Source organism: Homalodisca vitripennis, chromosome 4 (genome assembly GCF_021130785.1).
Source record: "Homalodisca vitripennis isolate AUS2020 chromosome 4, UT_GWSS_2.1, whole genome shotgun sequence".
In the NCBI taxonomy this organism is placed as follows: Eukaryota; Metazoa; Arthropoda; class Insecta; order Hemiptera; family Cicadellidae; genus Homalodisca; species Homalodisca vitripennis.
This window is the reverse complement of record NC_060210.1, coordinates 42,124,143-42,146,270: the sequence shown is the minus strand read 5'-3', so window position 1 is coordinate 42,146,270 and position 22,128 is coordinate 42,124,143. Positions and strand designations below refer to the sequence as shown.

At 35.0% G+C, this 22,128-nt stretch overlaps 1 protein-coding gene across 1 annotated transcript in view; it reads left to right on the top strand.

The window, feature by feature from the left end:
* Window positions 1-22,128, top strand: part of LOC124359201 (rhodopsin, GQ-coupled-like) — a 95,789-nt gene that overhangs the window by 24,540 nt on the left and 49,121 nt on the right. The window contains exons 2-6 of the mRNA XM_046811757.1: window positions 2,676-2,806; window positions 3,204-3,334; window positions 3,413-3,558; window positions 12,391-12,649; window positions 16,001-16,221. Of these exons, the coding sequence (XP_046667713.1) occupies window positions 2,676-2,806; window positions 3,204-3,334; window positions 3,413-3,558; window positions 12,391-12,649; window positions 16,001-16,221 (888 nt within the window). The remainder of the gene's footprint in view (window positions 1-2,675; window positions 2,807-3,203; window positions 3,335-3,412; window positions 3,559-12,390; window positions 12,650-16,000; window positions 16,222-22,128) is intronic.

Sequence of the window (22,128 nt, the reverse complement as noted above, 5' to 3'; positions counted from 1 at the left end):
TACGTAAAAAATACCAAAATGTACATAAGACCCGAGTGTGAAGAGTCGCAACACATAGACTTAAAATAAATGAGCACAACACAAAACATCTTCGTGAATCTTAATCATCTGTGATGTATAAAACTCTAAAAAGAGTCTCAGATAAGGATCTGTTGACTTTAATAACGTTTACCCTAACAGAGAGCACAGAGCTTTGGCAAAGGAGGCATGGCTCAAACTTATGATTAACGTAAGATGAGAATCACGAAAACACAAGAAAAAGTTGTTGAATAAACAAATAATTGATCTTTTTTATCACTAAAATAGTTAAAAGTTTTATATCAATGCATGACCAGAATGATATTTTATTTACTAACACATAAACAGTAACAAAAACATAAACTGAAAAAGAATGGGCTATAAAAGTGATATATCTTTTAATTAGACTTATGATACTCTATGAAGATACTTTTTCCTCAGAAGACTGCTATTAGGAGAAAAATATGTCAGTCTTATTTTGTTTTTTATTGGCAATTGAACCGCTCCCCTTTCTATGGGAGTTTCTAGTCAACTATATTGAAACTCAAAGTTCAAAGAAGAGTTTGAAAGTTCAAGAAGAAGAAGTATATCTGGTTGTCATTTCCTTCAGAGTGAGACCACCATCTGATAAGATGGAGCTGCGCTATCTTCATCCACAACACCCAATACGACTGGTTTCTTCTCCTTTCGTAACAAATTTGTTCTTTTGCCAGTTACTGTCATTCCTCGTCCAAAAAACAACTTCACCTCCTCTCTCGTAAGTTCATTCTTTCTTAACAAAATAGTGATGATACTGATCGTTTTTTACTCCTTACCTTATTTTTTGGATCCTCTTACACTGTTTTTAACCGTAGGCTGAAGCTTCTTCATTGAATCGGAAATATTACCATTTGTATTGTAAGGTAAACAATGCAGCCATAAGACAGGTGTGTTGTGACAGTAAAGGCTATCAAATATTCTCTGTGATCTGACCTATCTTCAACACGCTTTTGAGATGGTTTTTGCTTATATCCACAACTCTCTCTGCCATACCATTACTGCTTGGGTAATAAGTGCTGCTTGGGTGTGCTGGTTGAAATTGCAATTTCCTTCGCTTGAAAACACATACGGTAGTCACGGAGGAAGTATTATTAACAGTAACTACAAATTGAGGATATCTAAATCTCGGATATACTTTTTGGATTTTATTTATCACATTTGTTGATTTTTATTTAATCCTGAGATGCCTTAATGTAATAAAATGGGGGGAAATAGTTTTCAATGACCAAGTCATTCTTATAAACTCAAGACTGTTCAACCTACTTCCTCAGATCTGACAAACTCTATATTGTGAGACAACAGAGATTCAGTTAGATCGTACCTACAATCTTTCTTTCACGTGTTGTACTTTTTTACTACATTCTGTAAATTCTGGTACATTTTAGACAGAAACACAATTGCTAAACTGTACGTATAATTTTTGTCATTCTATGTATGACCGTTATGGATAGAAATTCTAATAACTTCTCTTTGAGTGTTAAGACTACAGCTTTACTACCATAGAAAAGAATACTAGCTTCACTACTAGAATATATTTTCTTAGATATAAAAATATGTATTTTAAACCTGCTCCTAGAACGTCTTTAGCAACATCTTGAAGTCTTTCCTTTTAGTAGGACGATAACTGTTGTGGCAGGGTATTAATAATTTCTGGATCTAGGTTACTTCAGTATGTTTGAGGAAATGTTTTGATACATTGTGAGGAAAATGTAACTTTTCCACAGAAAGCATTTAAAAAAAATTTAACGCTGAAGCTTCAAACTCATCACTTGCAGTCTCACAGAATCTATTTTACTACTACCAATGTATTGTTCATAATTGTGAAAGCAGAGGATACTAAAGTTGGAGTCTGTAGTGTAATTACAGGTAACTGAATGCATATGAAATGATTATACATAAAACTCTACATTAAATGGTCAGCTGTGGAGTATCTACACAATAGAATGAGAAATACTCAAATTCAATAAATGAAATCACCTAATTATACAACTGCGCTCTTTTAACGTTGTTGTACATTAAAAGCTTGGATTTATACTTATTGCTTGTCGACAAAAAATGGTTTACTTATCATAAAACATTGTGGTTTACGATAATAAATTCAACGTTTTACCAACAGATAAATGTATATGTAAGCATCTATTAATTGTACATATGTTTGGAAACTACACAAATGTTTTTTGTATTACTGTTACTAAAAATTGTGCTTGCATATCCGGAGGTTATAATCGTAGGTGAGTGTGGTTACATATCAGGAGATCATAATTGTAGGTGGGTGTGGTTACATATCCAGAGATCATAAGCGTAGGTGATTGTGGTTACAAATCAGGAGATCATAATTGTAGGTGGGTGTGGTTACATATCCAGAGATCATAAGCGTAGGTGATTGTGGTTACAAATCAGGAGATCATAATTGTAGGTGAGTGTGGTTACATATCCAGAGATCATAAGCGTAGGTGAGTGTGGTTACATATCAGGAGATCATAATTGTAGGTGAGTGTGGTTACATATCCAGAGATCATAAGCGTAGGTGATTGTGGTTACAAATCAGGAGATCATAATTGTAGGTGGGTTTGGTTACATATCCGGAGATCATAAGCGTAGGTTGTTGCTGGTTGCAGAGCGAGGTGGAGGAGTGGGGCCACTTGCCAGGGGTGGAACCGTCCGTCTACTACATCATAGGTGCCTTGCTAGCCATCGTGGGGAGTGTGGGAGTACTGGGCAACACGCTGGTTCTTTTAGTCTTTACAAGGTGAAGTAAGAATGTATTTACTGCATGACTTCATTTATTTCTAGTAACGTATCTGTTATATAACTTATGTATTTAGCCCTTACACTTTACAATTCTTATGAACCAATCAAAGAGTATAAGCTATAACAAGAAATGTTGATAGAAAAAAGAATATCATGTACCTCAAAGCCACTTAGAATAAAATATGGGTTTATCACTAGTGCAGATTAATCGTTGAAAATAATTGTCTAATATTATTTTCAATCTTCCCATAAATATTGCCAGCTTTATAAACATAAAAATTTCTTTCATGTAAAACACTACAAAGCTATCCTGAGTTTGTAATATATATTAGCTATCATTAGTTAACTACCAGATAAATATAATAATTTATACTACATATAATTTTTGCCCAAAGATTCCGACGGTTACGTGGACCGTTTTCCGCGTTCATCGTGAATCTCGCAGTGGCAGACCTGTGCACCTCCTTGCTTCACTCCATGGCGGTGGTCAGCTCCTTCAGTCAACGCTGGGTCTTCGGCAAGATCGGTCAGTATCGCAGTCCATTACGTACATTGTACCATACACGGGTGTTCTTGAGGGACGTTACATGTTGATGTGTTACAGGATGTCAACTGTACGCGGGAGGGGTCGGCCACTTCGGGCTTCTGTCAATCGTCACCTTGGCCGCTATCGCCGTAGAGCGCTACATGGTCATCACCAGCAAGCCGCTCTCCAAGAGTTGGCGGATCACACAGTACGATTCGAGGAAGGTAGGCAGACACGATAACCATATATTTATTTCGTTAATATTTTATAGAGTAGGAAATCTTATGCGTAAAATACTACATAATTATGGGCCAGTAGTTTTGCACATTATTTTCGAATTATACGTAAGTTTTTATACACAAATTGTATTGTTTTATTTTAACTCACAATTGAAAGTTCAGTCATGAAGATTCCCCTATGATGGTTATAATAAAATCAGAGAAGCATAATTTGTAAAATATTAATATCAATGATACTGCAATACTGTGTGTGTGTGTGTGTGTGTGTGTGTGTGTGTTTTTCTATGAGAATTATCAATTCTAATGAATCGTAGAATTAAATATACCTTACTTTAAATATACCAGAATAAAACAAGGTACAAACAATTAAATCGAGTAACAGGATTTGGTGGCATTTTATGTAAAACTTATATTCTGCAGCTAATTTCGTTTTAGAGAAATCCTCAATCCTCAGAAAGATTATCTATAAATAGATAAACGTATAAAGAAAGGAATCATAATTCTGTTTGTTTACAGGATTCTCCTGCGCACATTTATGCTTCGCTCACCCTCGGCCAAATTTCATAGATGGGCAAGCGTAATCATCGAAAGGGATGTTTCTCGTTTAAATGAGTTACTAGGTCAATTAGTTGTTCAGGACTTCGTACGGACAGACAGACAAATAAACCAAACTATAAGGGTTACGTTCTGACAAATTTATTTTTTAGAGCTCATAATACATTTTATTACACCACAATGATAGTACACGAAATGACACTGTGCCCTTGACATATACTTCTGATTGCCAAAATTCCTAACCTAGCATTTAGCGACTTTCGTATCTTTGAATACTTCTTCAAATGTAATATAAATTTCCTCCCTAGTTATAAAATAGTCATCCCCTTAACTGGCTATTTCCTTCCCTTTACTTAACATTAGATGGTAGTACACCAATCATACTACAACTCGTAGTCCAACGACTAAGGTTCAACAGGAAAGTAATCAAAATCGTACTGTCACGAAATGAGACCACAACCATGATGCACGAACCCTCATATATAAACCCCAAATCAGCGAAGCATGTTACGCGACTCTTGGTGAGTTGAACCCCTAACTTTTATATGTTAATCTCGGAAAGTTTTTGCATCTTATAAAACGTGCGATGCATAAGTTAGTAACTACTAGAATGTTTAGAATTTTCAAAATTATATTTTATTTGTACGTAATTGTAATGGGGTTGATAAGATACAACAAGTTTTATTGTTTTATACATGAAATGTATGCGGAAGTTTACTAATAAATACATAAATGATAGGTATGACTAGTAGGATTGTACTAAACATTATTTTTTGCTCACAGATAAGTCACTCCAAAGCGGCCAGATATACTAATTTATCTAACGATTTTGGTAGTTGTTTATTTTAAGTTCGGCCAAACTAAAGAATATAGTTTCTTTAAGCAAAATCAGAAAACAATCTCCCACAAACATAGCTCATAATGCTAAGTTTCCTATTTAGTATCCGTTTGTATTTTCTTCATGCAGTAGTCTTACGTCTGAAATTGTATAAGGTAAAGTGTTCTAATTAGAATGAATATTTATTTGATATATTCTAGCTCTGCAGTTAGGACTAAAATAAATTAACAAGTTTGTCCTGAAACGAGTACTCTAAGAAAAAAGGCAGTGTCCTCTGCATTAGGTTACTTAATACTCAAATAGGAATAGAAAAGTAAATAATTGTGGTGCATCGAATAGCCGCAATAAAACCATTGGAGAGTATAAATCTGCATAATGTTTTGGTTTAAATAGTTTTAAAATGTCGATTAGGCTAAAAGTTCACCCAGAATAGTAGTTATTATAGTTTTTGTGTTAGTTTGGTTGTGTGGTATGGAATTACGCGCTCGACTCTGAAAAGACACAGCAAACCTGGCGGAAGTGAACCAGGAATGGAGGTGGTAGTAAGGAAGTGAGGAGGAGGTAATCGGCTCCTCCACACCATTATCAGGATTGCTTTTCAAGCCAGCATTAGTCGTTGTACAGGGCGTCACTTTATACAGTTAGATAATAGCCGAATTTATTTTTAAATATTTTTTTCAAAGCTTCTCCTATTACTTTGGGGTTAGTGGCATGTATTGACGGATTAATTGATTTGCAAATCTTACAAAACAAAATGTGGAGTAGGAACACAATCAGGTCAGGTCGCTAGAAAGTCCTACCGGTTGAAAGGTTCCCGTTAAGAGTTGTTTTGTTACACAATTAGAATTATAAAAGCACACAAGCAATGGTTTGTTGCGTTCAGTACTTCTTAGAATGGAATATACATACTGATATATGATATCACGAAGAATATAAAACATTTTGCAAACAAATAATTCGCGATTTACAAAAATAACAATTATACTACAATTTAAGATAAAGCGACTGAACTTTTGTAGAGCTGATACAGTTATTAATCGGTTCTGGTGTTTATTGTGAAGTCTTCATGATATACTCTAAGCATGACAACCTCAAAGGATGAGATTCCTTGTTCTAAACCCCATGGAAAATTAATTCAGAAGAGCAAACGAGTCTTTAGAATCGCTTTAGCTTCGACGTTCAAAAGGGAGCGTAAACCGCTGGTCGAGGGCAAGGACAGGATTGGATCCTATTTCTGACATGTATCAAGTGGTAAGGCCACCACAATCCTCCCACACTAATCCCATGTTGGGAGAGCATCTATCTCTGGGTTTATTACTAGCAGATACGTAATTCCTATTGACAGCTATGATTATTATTAGCCTACAGTACATTTTAGTGTAACTCATTATTGTTGGTCAAATTTTAGATTTTAGGCTTCTACTCGGTTATTTTACAATATTGATTTACATAGTTGGTAAAGGGGAATTTATCGGTCAGTAATTAAATTTAGAACATGTCAATCTGGTTGCGCGTATCCACTCGTCTTCTTGCCTAAATATTTGAGGATTTATTGTGTTCCCTACCTGCCCAGTCTTGCCCTGTTTGTGTGTGATATCCGAGTAACTTGAATATCAAAATTAAGGACCGGAAATCGTAAATATCATCCTTAGTGGCCCACCGATCCAAAAATCCGTGTACAATGCCGTTTCCAAGAAACCTAATACTTACAGTATTACCCTTACTTCCGGTAAATGTCTCTTGCTAAATTGGGATTTATAACGAAGTAAGGAGCCTGTAAGTTTCAGAATTGGTCTCTGATTAACAAACTTCGTTGGACTACACCGTTTCTAGTACTCAAACTATCAGGGTATTTCTGTGTATGTAACGTTCTGCGGATTACACCATTCCTAGTACTTAAACAAACACAGTATTACTCTGTTTGCAATTATGGGTGTATTACACCGTTTCTAAGTAACTTGCTACACCGTTTCTAAGTGATGCTGTATTCGTAAGTAACTTAATACTTACGACTACAGCACCCTTCCTTTTAGCCCTCGACGACCTTTAACGACAAGTCCAGAAAACTTAAATATTGATCTTTTGGTCGTAAAAAGTCGCAAATTCGACTATATAATAATAGAATTTACTCCCAAAATAAACTTACTCCTCTGTCTATGACGCCGCTCTGGTACGCTCCAAATGGTGCAACACTCACAAGTTCAGATTACAAGTCTATGGCTTACATGTGAGCTCCACCTTACCACTCAGCGTAACGGTCAGGATCAGAATGACCGCTGCTGGCTAGAGGTGATACGGTATTTCAGTTATCAGTACTTTGTAACGGTTACTTTTCTCCAGTATCTGTAACGGTTACTGAGAACCAAAAATTACTTATGACAGATACTTTCTATCTAGTACTCTGTATGGAAAAAGATACATATATTTTCTCGTACTGATTACTTTACTAGTCCTGAAGTACTCATATACTTACTGATACAAAATACTGAAATATTACTTGAGGCTGACACATAAAATATAAATACTGTGATCGTAAAGCCCCAACTGGAAGATATTGGTAGTTCACAATGTAAATCACTCACGAACCCTGGTGTCAGTCTGATATTCTTGAATTAGTTATTGAGTACTAAATGTATTGCTTTAAAGAAATCTAAACAGTTTATATAATACATTGAGTTAAAAGTGTTAAATGATGTAAACTATTATTAGATATTTTATGTTTTTACTTAAAATGAGAGATTATTTAATTTTTTCACAATACAAAATTCGTTAATATACCAAAAACGCACCAAAGAAAATTAAAATGACTTATAAAATAGAACTTTATTGTCATAACCTTAAAGAAAACCCAATTTAACTGCTCATTGGACTCTGTTCAAAGAAGCAAAGGTTCAATTTATCATACAGTTCGTAAATTACATCTCAAAAAGCATAAACTTTATAATAACAATAAATTACCTATATTTATATATTTTTTACATAATTGAGTTGTACTTTGAAATACTATTAATTACATCAAACCATTTACAAAACTGTGTTTATTAGGAAAAATACTCAGTATTTTAAGCGTTACAAACACGGACATAGTGATTTAAAAGTCATCTACTATTTAAAACTTTACAAATACTGATTTAGTGTATCTAGTATTTAAACCGTTTCCAGTACGGAAATACTGGTTTCAAGTATCCAGAATTTAAAACGTTACAAATACTGAAATACTGATTTAGAGTATCTAGTATTTAAAACGTTACCAGTACGGAAATACTGATTTCAAGTATCCAGAATTTGTAACCAGTATTTGTACTCAGTATTGCCGAGTAACGGTACCAGAAGTAACGGTTACATGTACTCACTGATTTAGCTCATCTGTACTCCTGGCGAGCCAGGCTCTGTCTTCCCTTCACTACTCTTCACCGCGAGGTAGAGGTCGCAGCGCCGGCCGGCGGTCACCAGGACCGACATGTAGCTGACCGTACACGTCTCCAAGCGTATACTTTACTGTCCGTGCCGATACTTTCTGCCGTATATCAACATCCGGCGAGACGTTTAACTGTAAATAAAATATCTTCTTGATGAATGTGAATGCTTTTTACTCACTAACATTAAAAAAGTAGGATTCATATTGGCAACCATTAAATAAAATGTCGCTATATATTTTACACCTTACAAGTTGCTACATAACGATGCTAGTTAATCGATAAATTATAAAAAGAAAGCAAAATCCCAAATTACATTTACCAACGATAAATTTACCAACCGTATTATTTAATTAAATATTAGAAAATATATAAATATGTATATTTCTCTTAATTCCCCTCAAATACTCATTTATATAACACATGCCGATGGTTTGTTCCACTTCCCCTAAATATAGAAGGAAACAAATAAATAATTTCAAAATGAAATTTATGTATAAACACACTTATATACTGCTTACCTTGCATCTTTATTTCGTTACACTGTAAGAAATCTAGACGAAGAAAGATTATATCAAACGTAATGTAACAAACGTTTTGTACATGGTGGTACAGATAATGTTGACAGATGTCACAGTCAGAGCAACCAAAGCCAAAGCTGAAATCCAGATTTCGCATATTGAAGTCACATATTGTAAAGGTTATCTCCTATCTATTCAATTGAGATATCAAAGATCAAAGACAGGTTTAGGGCAGTATAATTTATTATATCTGTATTATAATCATATCAATAATTCTTTGCTTAGTATAAGAATTATTTCCCAGCGGATATTAAATTAAGTTCATGCATTAATGTAATTTACTTAATGTACGTTTTTATTAAATGGCGATTCTATCATAAGCGTATACAAAGTTATTTTATGTAAAATAATGGATGAACTGACAAAAATCAAGTATAGATTAGAATTCTCTACAACCGAATCTACTTTTTAAATTTTTGCACAAAATTCATCGGGATATTTCAGATCGTTCAGAAATCATAAGACGTATCAGAAAAATTAAATGAAAAAATGTCTATGTTTATTGATTGGTGGTAAATTAAATGAAACTTAACACACAGACGGATTAAATGTAAAACTATTATGAACTGGGAGATATAATAGGAAAGTGTTGCACCTTCCATAGGCTTTTATTAATTCTATCAGTGAATCCTTTGTTTTGTTAACATTTTATATAATGTACTATATAGTCAGATAGCTTAAAATATAAGATTATTGTGTTAAAAGTCCAAAATCCACATCATAAACATCTTGTACTTTTTACAATCATGTAGTGATTAAAATGCTCTTTATTGTCTTTTTTAATCTGAAAGAAAGGTAAATTCTTGATATCTTCAGGTATTTTATTGAATAGTTTTGCTCCCTGGTATTCAAAACTATGTTGTGTAGTGCTACCCATACATTAATATTTTGTTACATAAAACCTTGTGCACATCGGTAAAATTATGTAAGTTGCTGAGTTTAACAAGCAGTAGGCCTACTGAATGCAGTACATAGATTGAAGGAAAGGAATAATGGCCTGCGTGAGCATTCCAGTTTGAACCACTAGTGCTCTCTTCTGCAACACAAGAAGCGTTTTTGTAGCATAGCAATTGCCACAGAAGAAGATCTGTACATAGTGTGTGTTTTCGGTGCACTTGGACAATATCCCCCCCCCATCCTTTTTAAGGAATCACGATGCTAAATATTTGAAGCACTTCTCCATTCCTCTAAAGTGGCATTTTTACCAAAAAATGGTATGTCATATTGCCGGTGTTACAATAAGAGCCACCGAAGTAGCTTGGGATTTTTACAACTATTGCTATTCTTTTTGGTTATCATTATTCTCTTTATTACTCTAATTGTTTACTCATATTAAAAATTACGTTATCTCATTTTTCTGCGTAATTTTTACGCACAAGTTCATTAATTTTATAGCAAAAAGTATTTGTTTTTGGACAGACAAAAATCAGCTAAGAGATATTAGTTGCTTTTTAATGATTTTAAAAATATTTTCATGGCTTCTAAATGTTTTTGAGTGCCCTTTTGATTATAAACAAAAGCAGTATTAATTGATGTTCATTTTTAATGTACACGATGTAAAATAGAATGTTATGTAACTTCATAAAAATGTTACCACTAATATATTTAGTTAATGCATTATACTTCTTCTAGGTTTGTAACATTAAATCAGATTGAATAGTTGAATAAACTCATTCCGGATTTAATATATGGTGTTATATATAATAGTGTATTTACATACATTTGAGAAGTAATAATAAAACAAATAAATTCAGAGCCAAGTAAATTTCTTTTGGTAATAATTCAAATTTCATATAAATATTGTCTAACGATGATCTGCGACCTGGTTGGATCAAGTCGTCGATATTTACTCGCTCTGACAATTCATGTTGTAAAGCAAATTTGAAGGGGTCAAGGTGAAGCAATTTGCTCAGATAACAGCCTTTTCTGCGAGAAACTGCAAGAATGACATTTCCCTTTTAGATAGCAAGTTATTTTATACCGCGGGCTTGAACACAGACAGAGGTGAGTGTGCTCTCCAATAAAATCAACTTTTCCCTATTGAAAGCGATCGTCTTTATATTACATCCCCTCGAGAGCCCAATTGGTTGGTTTCTTTGACACCTTCCTCCTTCAAAGGTTGTACTTAATTCTTTTTTATAAGTATTAAAAATAAGAAATTACTTTAATTTCACCTTAAATTGTAATAAATGACATTATTACAATTTAACACAATTTATTTAAAGGAACATTATCCAATTAACACAACACAGTTAAGGTATGATTACTGAGAAGCGTCGAGAAAAGTGGACAGCAAATTATGCCTTGGTAACAGACTATATTAAATACTAAGGTAAAAATTAACTTAGATTTGCTCAAGATTGAATTCATATAAAAAACCATTATTATAACTAAATTAAAAACGTAAACAGTTACTCGATCAATGGAGGTAGAAAGCAAAATATTAAATCAATCAATATTATCACAGAATGTTTGTGATGTGTCTGACGAAGAAAGCCTTGCTATCAAAAGGCCTCACAAAAATAAAAGTTCTAAGTATTGGTTTATGTGTTTTAAATGTAATTAAGTTAAGAAAAGACTATGTTTACCGCTTCGCGATTTTACCGTGTTACTTTATTTATGAATATAATGGATGAAAACTTATTAACCCACGGTCTTGGGTCAATTGACCACTTCGCATTACACACATATTACGAAATTCTTTATTTACCCCTTTATTATACCCTTATTTATTTATTAATCATTGCTTGTATCAGCGAAACCTTTTAAAGGGTTGTATCTCTTGATAGTCTTCAGGTCATTGTGCATGTGAGCGTAGTTGTTACCAGCGACTTTATTACCCACGGCACCTTTACAGGCCCGCTTCCTTTGTGCTTCTGTTTTGAAAAGAGCTCTCTTGGCAACAGTGAAGCCTATTGCGCAAGAATTCTCTGGTTTATATCACCCCTGATTTAAGCCTAAACTTCTTTTGTATAAACCTTCCTCCTTCAGTGATATTTCATTCCAAGTAATCTATAAGATCTTTATTATCCTCTATTATTAAAAATGTTTTCCTGCTACATTTGGAATTACAGCTGACAATGAAATAAGTTTTTTTTAATAGTCTTTTTGAACTTTTTGTTTTCTTAGGGATTAACGGACATTTTAAGCGAGAAAAGATTACCTTTAATCACTTAGGACAGGATTTGGATGTTAAAAAGTAATAAATAACATTATCTTTTATCTTGCCAAAGTCCCGCATTTTGCAAATCTGAGTTTTTCTTTGAACCTTTTGGGGTCCGAAAGCTCGTAGAGCCCGGTCACTCTTTTAGGGTCTGACTTTGTCTTTTATTAACCACTTAATAACCATGAGGTATTTATAAATCATGAAACCTTTTTGAGATATGTATTGGAGTCACTATTAATATTTATCTTTCTATATTTACAGGTATGTGTGTTGACGTGGATCTACTGTTTGGCCATGTCCGTGCCACCACTGTTTGGCTGGTCACAGTATGTCCTCGAGGGCTTCCACACATCCTGTTCCTGGGACTATGTGACCAGGACACTCTCGAACAGAGCCTACTACCTGTACCTGTTGACCCTCGGCTTCCTGGTGCCTGTGGCCGTCATCCTGTACTGCTACGCCTTCATCATGGCCACCATCTTGGCACACGGCCGTGGCATGAGCAGTGCTAAGCCCAATGGTGAGTCTGATTTTGTAAGAATATTCAATTCCCAAACCACTATTAGGGCCTATAACAGGAATTATTGAATAACCATAGGTTGTATCCTCTTTTGATCTGAACCGAATTCCTACTGCCAACTTCTCCATTCACAAACACTCTGAGTTAGTCTGAATAGAACTCGTGTTAAAACGCAGTCTGTGTTTAATAGAATTACATTGTTTGACGTGGAAATGAGAGAAGTTTTAAGTGAGAGGTATTTATACGAGGCTGAGTGCAAGTAGTCCACCGTATCACAATACACAAACAAGTCCGCTATAGAGACATACTTTGTGTGATTAATCAACAACAGTTGTCACAGAACGCTTGTTGAATACATAACCGGCACGTAAAAAGAAGATCCATAATCCAAAGCGAAAATTGTTTCACACGATACAATTTAATCTAGCTATAGTTGTTGTGTGAACAGTTGCAATCCTCGCATATATTGCAATGTTGTTATTATTCTTGTATAATAATGTCGACAAAGACATATGCATGTTAGCAGACATATTATAGATTGAAATACTAAAACTGGATATGTTGTATGAGCAATTTACATTATCAGTTACAGGGTATGATTAAACATTTATAAAGTTTAATTATATGTTAAATTATGCATTTATAACGTCATAAAGGGAATGATCATGCGAGTAATATCCTCAATGTCGGACTTTTGTCATTAATATCCGTCGCATGTGTACAAAATAGTTTTTTTTTTTATATTTATTTGATCAAACAAACTATAGTATGAACAATTTAAGTTGTATTTAGCGAACATTTATTTAACCTTATTTACGTTATTCTGTTGTATGAAATCAAAATATGTTAACATTATATACTTACAGAATAATGATTTATAAAAAAATTGTAAAGGTTATAATACAGTTCGATCAAATCTTAATGGAATTATAAAACTACAATTTCAAGTCAAGCCTCATGATCAAAATTTATAATATAACATTATAGTTAACCACGGTTCTTCAGGGTTTTGACCTAAACCGTATGATCTAAGATTTTGTATGAGATCAACGTTTCCAATTGATTTAGTACCGTAACGTCTAATTCTCTCTCTTTAAATTGTTATACATTTATAACAATGCCATAACTGTTATACATTTCCAACTGTATATAACTAAATATAATTTTATTTCACTGTGGATAAGCCTAGAATCGGGTAAATGACAGAACTTATCGTGAATTTTATAAAACCTACTGTCAAAATTTAGTGTACTCGTAGTATGTCTTGAAGTGATTTATTTCCAAGGGTTGTTATTTTTCCATCTTTGGAAATATGTAGTAATAGTGATAAATGGCTACATATTGAAGTTTAAAATATAAATCACATAAAAAATAACACAAATACGATTGCACGCAGTGGTATATAAGCTTCGCTAAGACATTTTCTTCTGTGCTTTAGTTCTTTTTAAAGTTCTGGCTTATCTCCGCCAAATATGATATTGACTCTGACAGAGCCCATTGTTGATAAACCGTCACTATGCTCAAAGCAGAAAGTCAAAGTGGTCGAAAACTGACTGAGGAACTATGGAAATATGTTCATATTTTCTCTCCGTGACTGTGCTAGGCAGATCTACGAGTGTCCGTGAAGGTTTGAATTTTGACTGAAAGTCTGACTAAGAATATGGAATTAGCTGAGAGCTGCCATAAAACGGTAAACCCCTAAGAAATTATATGAAATGTAGTTCGTGAGCTTTCAGTTTTTAGGTGAAAGTAAAATACAAGTTGCGTAGTTAGTAGTTAAGACTTATAATTCCTTAATTAGACACCAGAATACAAATCCAAACAGACAATACTGGAAGACGAAAGAAAGTTTCTTGAGCTTAAAAGTGAAAAAGAGTAAGGGGGTTTCTAAGGAAAACGGATCCCGGGGATACATGTTAGAGAAATCTGCCCAGGAAAATAAACAAAGAAATCGAGTCCGGAGTTCTCAGAGGGACATCTCTCTGCATCTATGAACAACCTGAGAGATGCCGATAACACTGTAATCTAGATAATACTATAATTGCAACTGAGAATAGAAAGAAGAAGATATAGAAGAAAAACAATATAATTACCATAATTTATAACTGATTCAAACTAATCTTGGTACTAAGATAGTGGTACTTACACATCGCGTGAATAAGTTAGTTAGTTAGTTTAAACCAATAACAAATTACAAAATGGCTATCATTCAAATTTCAAAAAAATTTTCTGTATTTAAAAACACACAAAAATAATCTACACTTTATGAAACTACTAAACAATTATCAAGATTTATTTCCCTCGATATTTTATAACTCTTAATGTTTCTAGATGAGGGGTGTTAAAACATTTAGCAGTACACAGCAACATTGAATCATTGTAAGTGAATGTTTTTTAAAAAATAGTTAGGGCTGGTTTTAATATAATGAAGGCCATAATAAAAAAACACACATTTATATGCGTATAACGGATTGGTCTTGTAATATAAAAGTGTTACGATCTTTATAGTGCCACCATCCGTGTGTGCAAACTAAACGTCCAAACTAGTAATACATCTCCAGTTTGACATTTAGAGATGAGAGCCACATGTGAAATCTACCGGAAGAGTATTTTCATTGTTGTATTGTAATATAAAAGTGTTACGATCTTTATAGTACCACCATCCGTGTGTGCAAACTAAACGTCCAAACTAGTAATGCATCTCCAGTTTGACATTTAGAGATGAGAGCCACATGTGAAATCTACCGGAAGGGTATTTTCATTGTTGTATTGTAATATAAAAGTGTTACGATCTTTATAGTGCCACCATCCGTGTGTGTAAACTAAACGTCCAAACTAGTAATGCATCTCCAGTTTGACATTTTAGAGATGAGAGCCACATATGAAATCTACCGGAAGAGTATTTTCATTGCTACTTCCATATTTTCTTAAACCATATCTTCATTAACATTGATTGCACATGACAGTGTACAGACCAAGTTTATTAAACTTGGTTCATCTACATCTCGTAAATTATTACTCAAGAATTTTTAAATAGACTTGGAATAGTTTGTAACCAGAATATAAACTGTATTATTGCCTTTCGTGAGAATGAATCAATAAAAACTATAAATTTAAATCATCTCCTCCAATTTAGTTTTTGAGCTTATAATTTCTTTTAAAAATTTGAAATGTTTTAAACGGAACAAGTTGTAAACTTCTCATACAAACCAATTGCACAATTTCGAACAACAGAGCCTATACACAGCGAAGGAACGAAAATCGATCTACCCTTTCTTATATATTAACGCACATTGCCACAATAAAATAGATAGTAGACTAAATTGATAAGTAAACTCTGTACATGTTCAGAGGAGATCACCCTTCAGCCAAACGTGGCTTCCAGAGAACACATTCCAGAGGTGGGTCATCCTCTGAGCTCTTCCTTCAGAACTGCTGAGATCATCCTTGTGTTAGTCATCCTCTTCCTCGTGTCCTGGACGCCCTACGCCGTCGTTACATTCATCGCTCAGTTCGGTGACCCAAGACTCGTCACTCCCTGGGTGGCTGCCCTTCCCGCCATTTTTGCTAAGGTTCGTTAACGTGATCAAACATTTCCTCATGATCATATAATAATTTGGATTCGTAATTGTTTTAATAAGTTTTTTATACGTTAAGTGCTTTTTTGCCACTGGTAATAACAAGGTAATTGTTAATTGTGTGTACGAATAAACATGTATATACTGATGATCACTTCTCAGTGAATATTATACTTTATATCACGTCCTTGCAATAGCCGCTTGATAGCGTTGATGGTTATAAAATGGATATGTATATGAATAGTACACTTCAGTATATACAATACTATACAGAGTGTACAAAAAGAGGTGTCAAAAACGTATGTAGCTGATAGTATTTATAATTTAAAACAAGAAATGTCATATAAGCATAGGCCGATAAATATCTCGTTGAGTTACTACCCGCTATTCTTTACTTTGATACAACATTACTATCTCTGAAACAAGTTAATCTAAAGAAACCACATTTAGCAAACAGGTTTTAGTAGGTGGTGCAAGTAGGCTGCTTCATTTGGTGGGCGTATAAATAGAAAAAGTATACAGTATACTAATTTCCGAGTAACCGAACAGTCTAATTTCCTGGATGTATACCTTCCACCAAAATAAAACAAAAACACATTTTTTCTTATACAATTCTCAATTCAATGCTATATAGCTGTATATAGTATAAATAATTGTATAAAGAACTTTAATTCTCTAAATTCGTTTGATCTAAAAATTAATCTTGTAATCGAAAATTGTTCCGTTTCGTACATTTTTGCGCCACGGGTTTTGCTTCTGAGAAAGTTTTCGTGGAATGTTATACAAAACGTTTTAAATAACCGCCAAATAGAAAGTGCCTTGTTAACTATTTATATTACATTCAATAGTACAAATAATATTCATTCGACTCTTTAGATCTGGAGCTAAAAGTTTGGTTGAGTTGCAATTTCATTAACAAGCAACTGCATAAATACAGACTATAAAGAAAACAAACTTGACATATTTTTAGGAACTTTTAACGTCCTTATTTTAATATATGAACACGCTCATTTGTTGATACGATTCAGGGACATTCTGTACTTTTTAGGATACAAAAATATGACAAACTTACTACTTAGTTTTTCCTTACAAATAATTAGAGTCTGATGAAAGTTGCGGTGAGAATTACAGGCACATAACTTAGGAGCAATTGTTTCTAATATATACAGAATGTTTCGCGTTTCATCCTTAAATAGAAGTGGAATCGGTCAGGATCTTTTCCAGCCTAGATTCTCCAGATGGACGTCAGCGCGTCTGGGGAAGGTGGAGTGAAGGATTTGCCCAAACCTGCTTCTTCCCCAGGATGCCCTTCAGTAGGTGTTCTACTATGTTTTGAAGTAGTATTAGTTTTTACGCGCATACAGCGCTCGTAGCACTTTTTGTATCAACTTAAAATATAAATGCACAAAGGAATATGTAAATCATACTAAAAGAGCATATTTGCTACATTTGTTGGTTCTCATCTCCAACCGACGCATGACAATACTCATCTGTATAACGTTGCAGTAGTCTCTGGCTATCCTAGGCGAGGTTGGTATTGAAATAATTGAATGCCACCAAAGTGTCCGGATCTCCTATAGAAAACGTGTGGGATACTTTGATAAAAATATTATTTAGAATTTATCTCTAAACCTGGCTGCCTTATAAACGCAACTATTGGACAGTGACAGGCAATACCACAAGAAAATCGCCACCATCGTATTACTGGAATTAGACGGAGGCTACACGAGGTAAAAATAGCAATAGGTAGGAATAAAAAATACTGATAAAGCACTAAATTGTTAAACTATATCATCAAAACAGTGTGTATTCCTTAAATTGGTTTTTATTAATCAGCTTATTTTTTATTATTTTACCAAATGTTCGTATTAAAATGTCTTTTGCAATGTATTTTTATCTGTTTTTATTTTCGAAATTCTAGATAAAAGAGAACATTTAATACTTATATAACTTAATAAATCTTTGATAACCTATATGTACTAAACGATGGTAGAGTGAAACCTTTTTCAAGATACATCTACATATATATAAGTAAAAGCAAACTTTTGTTTCACATTAATCTACAGAAGCGAGTGCGCTCCGCAGTCAGGTTTAATATTGATTATAGCTTGGAGTTTAGTTTTAAATTGGCACAGACTCCTTAATGTTAGTAAATCCTCTGTAATGCAAGGTTCACCTCCTCTGAATGGAAGTATGAAAACTTTCTCAATGAAAATCCTCAGCGAACCTCATTCTTTATAATTTCAGGTTAAGCTCGAGGTGGGTAATATGTGGTAAGATAAGTTTATAGTATTTTTATCATATTTTTAATAAATCTGTATATTCCATATCCTCGATAGTAGTTTAGTTCCATCCTTCTGTTCTGATTGTAAATCGCATAATTACACGTCAGTAGAAAATGAGCATGTATCAGAAAGTAGCATCATCCTGCGGTACTCCAGTTGCGCTGTCGCATGCGGAGGTTGACAAATCTACAACAAGAGGCATTTGGGCTTGTTTGGTTTGGTTTGTGGTCAACCGAATAGACCAAAACGGTAATACTTGAAGTAGCCGTTAAATATGGTTGGTAGGGGTAGTCGCATTTGAACAAAATTATTAACAGATGTTTGTGTTTTTGTCAATCAATTGTAAGAATAGCAATAGATTAATTTTCGTTAAAACTGTTGGGTGTGATTGTCTGAGTTTGCTGATAGAGCTAAAATATGAATTTCGTTTCAGAAGCAACGGTGCAATTAAATGAACTTAAGAAGTACAGGGTGGAGCGCGGTAATTTGCTTTTTTGCATTGCAGGCTGTGGCGGCACTGTTGGTCGAAGAGAGGGGAGAGTGAGCGTGGCTTATAGTGGCTGACGGGAGATTTGTATTCCTCCGCGTTCCAGTTGCCATCATGCAGTGGACACGAGAGGAGAGGTCGTTTTGTGTTGAAGCGTATATTTCAAATGCCCACTCGATCATTGCAGTGCAGCGTGCTTTTCGTTTACGATTCGCTGTTCCCCCACGCGGACGTGTTCCTGGTCGGCAATCAATTGTAAATTGGGTAACTGCATTCAGAACAGTAGGGAATGTGTTATGTGTACGAAGGGGACCTCAGAGAAGGATTACAACACCGGAAAAGATCGATAGAGTTAGAGCAGCAGTACTGCAATCTCCAAAATGCTCTGCTCGGAAGCAATCACTTGCTCTTGGCATTTCAAGACGTTCTCTCCACCGGATTCTTCATGATGAATTGAGATTTCACCCGTATAAAATGTGCTTGGTCCATCAATTGTCAGCACGGGACTATTTGACATGGCGTACTTCTTGTGAAGGCATGCTTGCAACTATACCGTGTGACACAATTGTGTTCTTTTCTGATGAGGCACATTTTCACCTCAGTGGGTGTGTTAACAAGCAAAACATGCGCTACTGGAGTGAAACAAACCCCAGAGAAGTCCACCAGAGACCTCTGCATTTGGACCACGTCAGTGTGTGGTGCGCCATATCACGAGTAGGCATCATTGGCCCTTACTTTTTTCAGGATAACCGTCGTGTCATAACTGTGAACTCCGAACGGTACTTGACTATGATACAGGATTTTTTTCAGCCGGCTCTTGAGGCAATGCAATTAGAGGATACATGGTTCCAACAGGATGGTGCCACTACACACACAGCGAGGGTTACCATGAATTGTTTGAGGCAAATGTTTTCTGGACGGCTTATCTCTTTGAGGGGTGAAGTGAACTGGCCTTCACGCTCACCAGACTTAGCCCCATGCGATTTTTTCCTTTGGGGTTACCTGAAGTCGAAGGTGTATATCAACCGTCCCAACACCTTGGAAGACCTAAGGAACAATATTGAGGCTGAAATTGGCAGAATACCAGTCGACATGCTTGTTAGAGTTAATGAAAACTTCAGAATACGTATGCAGCAGTGTGTGGAAGCCGAAGATCAACATTTGCCAGATACATTATTTAAAACCATGTAATTTAAAAATTTCCTCACTGTTCAATGTAATTAAAATAAAAAATATTTTTTTTATAAGGTTCATAATTTTTTTATTTCATTTCCAAATCAGCAAATTACCGCGCTCCACCCTGTACTTGCTTGATTCATTACATCAACTGACTGACTTTGGACAATTAAAAATATTTTATTTTTTCCTAAAGTAAACTTTTATTTTTATTACATATAATTTTATAGAAAATTTACTTAATCTTACTTTTATGCACTAGGATTAAAAAAACCCTTTATATCATACATTATACAATGTTATACGTATTTCTGGTAAAAAGAACTACTCAAATATTTAGTGAATAATAATATTTCAAATTATAAATTTATATTAGCCATCAATTTATTGTCAGTAGCTTGATTTATTATTCATAGTGCCTGGATAACTAAATAAAGTTAAATTAGGTATTTTAAATATCAACGAGTAATCTATATGTTAATATGATATAGAAACACAGAGAACCAAATTACTTTAATTAAATAATGAAACATAGGTTCACGGTTACCAAGAGAATGTAGAATACATGTATCGCTGTGATCTCCTACTTAATAGCATCTAAGTTAAGTAATTCTGGAAAGTTGCTATGCTTTATAACATCTGATTGAATACGCATTTTGATTATAACATCCTGAAATAACGCAGAAGTACGAGAAAGCACAATCATCTCAAGATAATAAAGAAATGGCAAAATAAAATTAATATTCAATCCTATATTTTCAAGCATTGTTACAGAATATAAGATATATAAGATATAATCCATACTTAATAATGAGTATACTTGTGTAAGCGTTGATTGTGAATGTAAAAGCATCACAAAAGTTAATTAATACAAATACCTGATTGGATATTTTAACGGACGGTTAAAAAGCACTCGTTATACATATTCATATTTGATTTCAGACAACTGTATGGAATTTTATAAGTTAAAGAAATTAAATTGGTTTACTTTACTTACGTTCAATGTATTTCATATGTTAAAATGCACGCTTTCAAAAAACGCCAGCTTCACACAGCTTAAGGCACGGTGCCGGCCACTGCCACTGTAACCGACCGTTACAGTGCTGTGTCTGCCTACACAATGCCATGCAGGATTAAATGCACGCTTTCAAACACAACGGACAAGGCACGGTGCCGGCCACTGCCACAGTAACCAGCCGTCACAGTGTCGCGACCACTTACACAATGCCATGCAGGATTAAATGCACGCTTTCAAACACAACGGACAAGGCACGGTGCCGGCCACTGCCACAGTAACCAGCCGTCACAGTGTCGCGACCACTTACACAATGCCGTGGAAAATTAAATGCACGCTTTCAAACACAACGGACAAGGCACGGTGCCGGCCACTGCCACAGTAACCAGCCGTCACAGTGTCGCGACCACTTACACAATGCCGTGGAAAATTAAATGCACGCTTTCAAACACAGCGGACAAGGCACGGTGACGGCCACTGCCACAGTAACCAGCCGTCACAGTGTCGCGACCACTTACACAATGCCGTGGAAAATTAAATGCACGCTTTCAAACACAACGGACAAGGCACGGTGCCGGCCACTGCCACAGTAACCAGCCGTCACAGTGTCGCGACCACTTACACAATGCCGTGGAAAATTAAATGCACGCTTTCAAACACAGCGGACAAGGCACGGTGACGGCCACTGCCACAGTAACCAGCCGTCACAGTGTCGCGACCACTTACACAATGCCGTGGAAAATTAAATGCACGCTTTCAAACACAACGGACAAGGCACGGTGCCGGCCACTGCCACAGTAACCAGCCGTCACAGTGTCGCGACCACTTACACAATGCCATGCAAAATTAAATGCACGCTTTCAAACACAGCGGACAAGGCACAGTGCCGGCCATGCAACTGTAACCGGAAGCCACAGTGCCGATACCACCTACACAAT